This window comes from Bacillus rossius, chromosome 10 (assembly GCF_032445375.1).
Source record: "Bacillus rossius redtenbacheri isolate Brsri chromosome 10, Brsri_v3, whole genome shotgun sequence".
Taxonomy (NCBI): Eukaryota; Metazoa; Arthropoda; class Insecta; order Phasmatodea; family Bacillidae; genus Bacillus; species Bacillus rossius.
In genome coordinates this window covers 53,405,688-53,415,709 of record NC_086337.1, presented here as the reverse complement: position 1 = coordinate 53,415,709, position 10,022 = coordinate 53,405,688, and the positions used below count along the sequence as shown (strand labels likewise).

The window sequence follows — 10,022 nt, the reverse complement described above, 5'->3', positions numbered from 1 at the left end:
GCCCAGTAGAATGTTTTACTGGCACGAAATAATGTTTCCTTGGGGGAAATCAGGTTATGATATAAGCGAGTAGGAAGTAAGGAAATATTATCATAATTCCAATAAACGAAAAGTTTATTAGAAGATATTTGCACGAAATATGATGAAAAAAGCTTGATCAGAATACTTATTTTCTTTTCTATATTTTATGATTTCTGGTTTTGTAATTTGGTTATTTTTGGCTGTTGTACGAGTGTATAAAAATTATTTACAGTTAATTAATATTTTTCTAACTGTAAGTACATTGTTTTATGTTGGCTCTGTATAGATGATGTAGCATTGCATGAATTAGTATTTATATTATTACTTGAAGTAGTCAAAATGAGGAGATGGGATAACACTTTCATGTTATAATGAAGCTGAACGCTAATTTCTTGCAGATGTGTGAGTAATAATATGTTTATATAGCAATATTTACTTCATAGTGGCATTTTTGCGAGTTTTCTAAGCGAATTATTTTCAAGCTATTGAACAAATTTATAGCCCTTGTACCGATGGTATTTGTTTTTTCTTTCTTTTTTTCCCCTAACCTAAATTAAAACTAAGTGTGTTTGGGAAGGGTCTGGGTTAGGGAAGACTCTTAAGTGCGTCTCAGGCCGAAGCCCATACGCTCTAATCATGCGGGGTTTAAGCCATGCAGGAGAGGAAGCATGCATCATGTGCTAGGAGGGGGATTGGCCAGCCATGGCAGCGATTGGCGCCATGACTAACTCCCGTCACTGACTATCCTAGACTAAAAACTGCAGTAGATAAGTTGGCCCAGGTAAAACCTGCATAGACACAAGGAAAACTCTGGGCACTTACATGCGGGATGCAAAATTTCATGCATTAATATCAAGCAGGAGGCTTACGGGAAAACAGAAGGACGGATCTGGAAGAAGAGTTGGACAGAGTAGAAAAGAGTCTACCATGCGGGGGTTGGGGGCTTGCACATTGCTGTGCGCATTGGTTTGGGTGGCACCGGTTGTTTCGGGGGCGACTTTAAGTCGTTTCCCGCCAGGCTGCCAGCCAGCCAAGTTAATTGAAAGAGTATAATTATATTACCTGGTATTCAGTAGCGGAACCAGAGGGGGAGGGGGGGGGGGGGGGCTAAGGGGCTCAAGCCCCCTCCAAAAGCATCTGGGCCCACTATTGTTTTAGTGTTTGCCTTGATAAAGCCTAGCCTCAGCTGGGTCAAGCCGCTCCCAAACCAAAATCCTGGATCCGCCACTGCTGGTATTTGTTTTGCTATCCAAACGCCAACCGGTTGACTTCAGAAGACACCCACATGTGCGCGCGCTCTGCTCCGCGACCCGCGCGCCCCTGGCGGCGGTGCGAGAGGCGCGAGCTGGCTGGTTGTCCGCGGCGCCGGCAGGAGCGCTGGCGAGCGCGCGCCCACGTGCCGCCAGTACGGCGTGATGGCGGCCTGGCGACGCCTCGCGCTGCTGGCGGCGGCGCTGGCGGCGGCGCTGGCCTCCCCCGCCCCCGACTGGCGGCGCTCGGCGGTCGTGTACCGCGTGGACGTGCGGCTCTTCAGGGACGGCGACGGCGACGGCGTCGGTGACCTAGCAGGTACGGCCCCGGGTCCTCATCCTGATGTGGAGGACCTCACATTGTCGCGAAAAACCTTAATGCCCCCCCCCCCCCCCCGCCGGACATCCCACAAAATTTTCCTTGCCTCAAAATACATCACGTAAGCCTAAGATTTTGTCAACAATCAAATGTAAGCAGGCTTGTGTTTTTTTTTTTTTTACTTTTTTACTTATTACAAATCATAAACAGGTCTCCGTGGACTTTAAATAGTCACTTGTATCAACATAAACATTCCAAACTGTTACAAAAATCCATTTTCATCTAGTTTCAATAATCGTTAAACATATTGTATCAGCTGTTATGTGTCGTGCTGCGCCGCCCCCAGCTACTTGGCGCCCTAGGCGGTTGCCTAGTTCGCCTGTGTGGACGCGCCGGCCCTGCGCCCATCACATTTACCTTCAACTCTGTCCGGTTCCTCGTCCTGACGTGAAGGACGTCACATTGTCGCACGGAAAACTGCCCAGTCTCCAGTTGTGAATGTCCGAATGTCCTGAATTCTAAAGTAGTCGCTAGAGCGCAGTATACGCATTTCAGTTTTTGAAGTGAAACCTCTTTGCTGAGGGGGAATACAATTTCCGAGAGTTAAGATAATTCTGATCCAATGAGGGTGATAGTTAGGTACGTGGTGGGGGAACCGGTAGAGGAGGAGAGTGCGTATGCGGCGACGCCACTCCAAGGCATGCGGTATTCGGACCATCGCCCACGCCAACTAAGATGTCAGAGGGTCACGTAGACCAATCAGCCATCAGTGTCCGTTGGACACAGTTTACGATATTGCAATTGTAGATGGGCTTTTACGGTCTCTAACTTCCTCAAAATAAAATAACATACTCAATATTATTTGTAGAAGTTGAATAACAGTTTAATTTAGACTATTTACAACAGATCATTCCTCAAAATGAAGGTACAATAACCTAGTTTTTCTTAAAAATGGCCAATATGTGCACCCTTATGTTGTATGTGTACCGTACGACTAAAATCCAAATCTTCCCACACTTTGGTTAACACGTCCGAAATTATAAAAATCTAAAAATTTCGATGTTTGTTAGAAAATTTTTTTTTTCGCTTTATCTTACAGATGGTTTGAACTCATCAAGGTTCTCATTGGCTAATATTTTTCATGACGTCAGATGCCTACGGTGCTGTCTGAACTGTCCGACCTCGGAAGTTTTAGTTCTCCACTCTCCAGGGCAGGTAGATCTGCTGCACACGACTGTACCATCAGCACCTGACGTCACAGGTTCACGTGAACCAATTAAATGCCATCAGCTCCGACACTTCTGCGCCAGTGTTGCCAGACGCATCCGAAACCGGGTACACGTATCCATATTACTATGTCTTTACCCGGTACCCGAGAAGATCCACTCGCAAAATTTACCCGAATTTAAAAGGAAAAAAAATTAATAGTCAATGAATATCAAACAATATTCACTTGGAATTGAAAACCAGTTAGGGTGGAAAACAGTCTTTGCCCTGATAGTAACTTACTGACATCAAACATCAAACATCCCTGCTACGCTATATTCCTGAGGATCTCTGGAGAACGACAGTGTCAAGTTGCCGCTAGTAACGACATCAGGCTTAGGAAACAGTCTTGGCTACACTATCAAAGCACAACACAAATTTACGTCGCCATATTTATATTACAGGTAATATTTACAATAATTTTACACCAACCTTTAACCTCAAAATACCATTTTTCACAACGTGGCTGGAATTGTAGTATTCTACGTTTACATTCTCTCTCTCTCTCTCTCTCTCTCTCTCTCTCTCTCTCTCTCTCTCACTCCCCTCCAAAGACGCAATACATTTTAACTATAAAGAAGTCAGCAATATGTTGACGTGATAACGTCTTATAAATCGATGAACGCCGGCTGCACACACGAAAAAGCATGATTCATTGTCACGTTCCGCCTGAGCCGAGCGTGCAAGAACCGTCCAACCACCGTGCGAGAAAATCTTCTATAATATCAAACAGGTCAAGGCGGGATTTTTAACTGAATTGTTCGTGATTATATTTAAACAAATTATTTAAATTAAAATTTGCAAAAAAACTGTAAATAATATTTGAAAAATTAAAAAAGAATGCAATTTTTTCATCAATGTTTTCTTATGACGTTATCACGTAAAATTATCGTCCGTAAACCGACTTTACAGACAACCCCCTTTTTTGTGTATATCCGTGGATGACACCCGAATTGTACTCGAAAGTGCCCGAATGGAACGTGGAGGCTGGCAGCGGTGGACCGCGCGAATGAGTAGGGTCCTTCGCTGCTCGCGGTGACCGCTGCAGGACTGCAGTGGGGACGCCGGAGGGGGCGCGCGCCGACGGAAATAGCCCCGACCGGGGACCGCCAGGTGGGGAAGAATCCCCAGGAGTCCCCCTGGCCAGGCACGTGGGCCGCCGAGCCAACAGACGCGCCGTCGCCCAAGGTCACGCCTGCAACTGCAACTGAAGAGTCTCGAACACGACCCGAACAGTTCCGAAGTTCACCGACGTGAAATGTGAAGATTACGTTCGGTAAACGTAATAACCAATAGTTCCTTATTATTATTATTTTTTCCTGGAGGGTAGGTTAGGTTAAGTTAGGTTGTTGTAACTAAAAATAAAGGTTGGTTGTGTTAGGATTAGTTTTTTTTTTTTTTTTCACACGAGCGATCGGCAAACTTCGGAAAACTTGTTCGGGTGTGACTCTCCTCCCTGTGAGAGTGGCACGCCTGCCGGTATTGCCAACCTCCCAACTGTCACTTGCAAAGCATCGCACCATGTTTCGTTTCACAGACACAACCATCTTAGGTATCAAATATATCCCCTAAGGCAGGAGGTATAGGTCCAGTGGACCAGGTACTCCAAAGCAAACTCCAAAGGGTCTCTAGAAGGCACTCAACAGAGGCTCAAGTAAAAAAAGACGTTCCAACAGCGGCGGGAGGATACGCCGGCCATTGGCGCTACTTTTTGGAACTGTCAAATTCGAGACAAGTTACGTGGCACAGACTGTAGTGATAGAGGTGCCATAGTTGTTGTGAAGCCGACCAAGTAGCGCATGTCGGACGTGAGGGGTTCTGGGTTCGATTCCCGGGTAGGGTATAAATTTGACCACTAATACGTCAAAGTCTATGAAACTGTCAAATAAAACAAGTGTATGCCAATAACAGGTCTTTAAAAGGGAAATAGTTACATCGCTAAAGATGAAAATAATCAAAGAACTAAACATTAAAAAAATCCTTTTCGGCACAGCCTACAGGCGTAGGTGGTTTTATAAGTACCTATTTCTTCTGGAAAGTTTTGGAAACTTCTGTAAACTCCTTGAACATTTTAAGAACTTAGTGTACATAACATTCTATATGTTCGCCAATATTAAAAAAAAAGATCGAATACACTTTTTCTCACATTCCATGCAGCGAAAATAATTAGAATGTTAATAACTCAATGCATCCACCATTGAATGTCTTTTAATGAGTAACCCGGCCATCTTGATTTCCGACCTGCCTGGGTTCCCGAGATCACTCGCAGGCGAGCGCTGAGACGGTTCCTTGCTGTGATCCTTTGAAGATTTCTTCTCCGATAGGATTCGTTAGTGAGGCGGGATGGTACCTAAGTGCTTCTAGCGCGGTGTCGCCTTTGAACTGGCGCGCAGTCTTCTCGTCGTGCCATAACACTATATTTAGGATAAATGAATATAAATGTGTAATGCTAGGACCTTGGGTGCTCTTAAGTATCTGTACCGCTGTGTTCCATGCCTGAAACCTGTTCTGAAAACACGCGTTTCAGTCATGTTCGCTCTCATGAAAATACAATTTGAAACCGAAATACTGGAACAGAAATAATCCGCCCTCAGAGCATTCTTAAATTCTTCTTGTAAACAGACAATTTCCGAATAAACGATTTCCTATTTTCAACGCGTCACGACAGCGACGCGAATGAAGGTCAAAATTGTTCTTTTCCAAAGGTGGCTAAACCAAATAGTTAAACTGGTACGTTGGTACCAGGGACGAGGGACGTTCCGAAAGTAAATTTCGTAATATGTTTTTCACACGATAACTTATTATTTTTTTTAAGGTTTTCTTTACTGAATTTTTGTTGTGAAATCTCTGCAATGTGTTTGTGCGCTGTTATTTTTACAATTGAATTTTAAATCTGGATCAAACACGTTCCTTTCAAACATGTTTTGATTTTTAAAAAAATTTGCAAGCATTGATGACTGTCGTACGAATTTTCAAGAAGCGTTTTATATTTAATCTTTTTTTTTAATTTTTTTTTTGGGTCGCGTGGGTGATAGTCCGCATGTTCACAACGCTACGGCGCAATGCGACAGCAAAATATCGCGTTATAGAGTAACGTTTCTTTTATCTGCGCGATAACCAAAAATAAATACTTGTATATAAAATGTATTTTTGTGTTTAAATGCGCACCAAACATACCACAGCCATCAATGCTTACAAGTTTTGCAAGTGTGTACTGTGGGTACTGTGTGTCGCGTGCATACTGTGTGTACTGTGCGTACTTTGTGTACTGTGTGTACTGTGCTTTTTTTTAAAATAGATTTGTTTGAGAGATTAGTTGCATCACTTCGCCATCTTAAAGATCGTTGTGACGGACAGGGATGTAATTTCCGTTTTCGATAGGCACAATTTTGATTGGCTGGTTGCATCCATCATCAAACATATTTTAGAACCTGACCTATATGCTTAATATTTAATGGGAATTCAAGTCAAACAAACATGGCGGCGCTGTTGATGTTTCCGGTGACGTCATAACCCTGGAACTTCGCTCGGCACAGCTTATCGGGAGGTGTCGGAAGGGGAAACTTTTGACGGCGTGCGACAGCCTTGAGAAATCTTTCGCGTCGCGCGACGCGCTGTTGCGGTTCCATCGCTAATCAGGATGTCGGCGTTTCTCTTTGGCTCGCGACGCCCGACGACGAGTCCCACACGACACGTGTTCCCTCGCCTCGACCATGCACGAGAGATGAGGCGGACTGCGCACTCGAGATGCGCAGTGACAGGTCGGCGAAAGCGTGGGCGATTTCCCGCGCGTTGCACAGCAGATGCCAGTTCTGGGTCCTCCAAAGTAATATTTTGTCATTATGGACTCTATACTATGTTGTAATTTGAAAGGGTTAGTTTCAAATTTTTTAACACAAACTACGAAAACCCATGGACGGCGGTAGCTCAGCATGGCACTTGCTCTATCTGGACATGCGTTTGCGATGGTCGTGTGTGGCGGTTTTAAATTGTAAGTTAAGTGACACCTCCCTATCATCATCGGTTATTATGATTATGATGATGATGACAGTGATGGTGACAGCCGTGACGTTCCGAGGCAGGATGATTCCACAGTGGTCTGCCATTGCCTTCCGTAGGATGAAATGAAAAGGGTCATCACAAACACCCAGTCCTGAGAAGGTTTGAAAAATTTCCCCTCCCTGCCCCTTGGCCCACAAGCCAGACACGCTAGCCACTGTACTAAGTGGGCGGACCCTATTAGAACTAATGGATAAATATTATAAAAACTGGGGTGTGGCTGTGTCATGGACACCCCGTGTGTTGTGCGTGAATACGTGGACGCAACAGGTATTATTTTCTATATAAAATACGCTATTTTATGTATGTTATAATCATGTTTGAACACCAAGAAGTCGCGTATAGGCCGACATTATATATTTTTGATTATATACATTTTATTTTAACACCATATATATTCACTGTAACTATTTTACAGTAATGTTTTATATATGCAGTCGACAGATTTTGACGAGCGCTGACGATTGAAACTCAAACGAACGTCGTAGCTTCTCCGAGTCAAAAGTTACACTAAATGGAAAATTCGAAACGCAACCAAAATGACCTCAAAGATTGCGGCGCTTCCCCCTCCAACATGCGCGATGTGTCACAGTCCTCACTTAGCGTAACAAATTCTTTGATCCATTAGTTATCCAGTGGTGTAATTAAATTTTTGGAGGGAGAATATCAAGCGCGGCTCCAGAAGGAGAGCGGTGGGGGCGATAGCCCCTCCCGAGACCAATTTTATTGATTAGTGTATATTTATGTTTACTTAAATATTTAATATCATATGTTAAACTTTTATCGCATCAAAAGTTGCATGGAGCTTCTAAGGTTCTGTATTTGAAACCTGTAATTTGTAAATAATATTCCCAGGCCTATATCTGACCACTTTCTTTTTTTGCAACTACGACCTTTCTTTGTGCGATAGCCTCTCCCGAAAAGTCATCCTGAAGTCGCCATTGGAGATGATAGATATGTGGTTGCAACACCAAACTGTATCCCCCGATTATGATTAGTTTTTTTGAATTGTCTTCTACTGTGGAAGCAATTTTATAGATGTACTCACGTGTTAAAGTGAGAAACAAGCGCGGTCCTGACGGCCACCCCCGCCAGTAGCTGGAGCGAGTCACGGCGCGGTGTGCGCAGGCGCGGCGGAGGGGCTGCGCCCCCTGGCTGAGATGGGGGTGGACGCGGTGTGGCTGTCGCCAGTCTTCCCCGGCGCGGCGGAGCACCTGGCGGGCCGCGGGGTCGCCAACTACACGGCCGTCGACCCCGCGTTCGGCGACCTGGACGACTTGCAGAGCCTCCTGGAGACCGCCGCCGCGCTGGGTGCGTGTGCATGCGGGTAGCTGCAGTAGCTACTAACTGAACATATTTTTTGTTTAAAGGGTTTTTCTTTTTTGTCTACTGCGTGGCATGGTTGTCATTTATTCCAGCAAATTATTTTAATTTTATTCAGCAGCCGGTTGAAATAAAATAGTAATTCAGATGTTTTAAAAAAAAAAGCCAGGTAAATTAAATAATTTTTTTTTCTGAAAGAAATAAAACCATATCGCGTAGCACCCAGTAAAATTAACCTTAAAAGTTGCAGTTTTATGTTACATATCATTCTCCTTATTCATACTGAACATAAAATTAAAAAAAGGAAATTGTTCTAGCTTATTATGAAAAAAATATGCTATAGGCTATATGTAATTTTTTATTTTGTAATTGTTGAGCTGCTCAAAATGTTGGCAAATATAACCGTGTGCAACGTGAATATAAAATAATAAAATGAAACAGGACATACACTATTAACATAGTGTCCTTCATTAAAGCTTTGTCTTGTTTACTTATGCATCGGAATTGATCAATAGTCTATGTGTAAACTTCCAATTTCCAGCGAAGTAGCCAATATATATTTGAAACTCATGAAATAACTATACTATACAAAATGTCCATAAAATAACGTCCCAGTTTCAATTGTATATTGTAACCGTTTAATTTAAACTATTTACAACTAATCATACATCAAAATGAAGGTAAAATAACCTAGTCCGAAGTCCAACTCTTCCCACATTTAGGTTAACACGTCCGGAGTAATGGAAGCAATTGGCTCTTAAATCCTGTGTCTCAACATCTGGCAAATCATTAGGTAGCGGCGGAACGTAGACACAATTTTTTTTATGAAGGCCTAAAGGAAAAAAAAATCCCATGGCTTTATGTCAGGTGAGCGTGGAGGCCAGCGAAAAAAAGAGCTCTGTCGTCTCGACCATTACGACCAATCCAACGGTCAAGGACTTTTATGTTCAACCACAAAGAGATTCCAATGGGGAGGGACTATATGCTGTTGCCAAATAAAGTTTACACGTTCGCCCTCGAATAACTGGGGAAATTATGCTCGGGTGTCACCTTTTTGTGTAGGTGATGCTGCAAGAGAGAAAACAACGAAGCAGTAGGTACTCGCACATGCGCTAATATAAAATTTATTGTTTGAGTTACTCTTTACTTTCTGAACCCGTTAGGGTGTAGTACTGTAGGGCCGCGACGTCTTGGCGTGTCGTTTTGCGGGGAAGCGGGGAAGAGTAAATGAGAGGGGAAGCAGCTGCGCGCGCACATCAGCCGCTATGCGGTTCATAGCAAAAACATCAGGCGCCACGCTCTCAGTCTGAAGTGAGCAATGGAGCCCTACGCAGGACATTAAAGATACAATAAAGTAATACATAGTGGGGAGAAGGGAATTATAAGTAGTGTAATCCAGTGTTGTAATGAAGAAGCTGCCAACAAATTTCTGCTAGTACCTCTTGCAAAAGCAACTGAAAGAGCTGCGTGATACACAGGTATAAGCCAAAGATCAGTTTCGCGCATCCGAAAACACAACAGAGAGACGCCAAATAAAAAACAACACCAGGCATAAAAAGGTAATTGTAACTTTAAATAATAATACTTACATTATAAGTTTTTCAACGCATTCCCCGTGATTTCACCCGCGGGTGTTTGATTTGCACTTGGCAATTTTCCAGACTTTCTGCACCGCTTGTTAGAATATTTTTTAGCTACAAGTGTAGCCGATATTGCTACACATTATATTACATTATATTACATATTATATTACATTATATATTGCATTATATATTTTATGATAT

General features: G+C 43.3%; 1 protein-coding gene across 1 annotated transcript in view; it reads left to right on the top strand.

Annotated features, from left to right (window-relative positions):
- Positions 1 to 1,431: 1,431 nt before the first annotated feature.
- The window catches only part of LOC134536145 (maltase A3-like), a 29,587-nt gene continuing 20,996 nt past the window's right edge, over positions 1,432 to 10,022 (top strand). The window contains exons 1-2 of the mRNA XM_063375752.1: positions 1,432 to 1,590; positions 8,044 to 8,226. Coding sequence (XP_063231822.1) covers positions 1,437 to 1,590; positions 8,044 to 8,226 — 337 coding nt within the window. The 5' untranslated portion in view covers positions 1,432 to 1,436. The remainder of the gene's footprint in view (positions 1,591 to 8,043; positions 8,227 to 10,022) is intronic.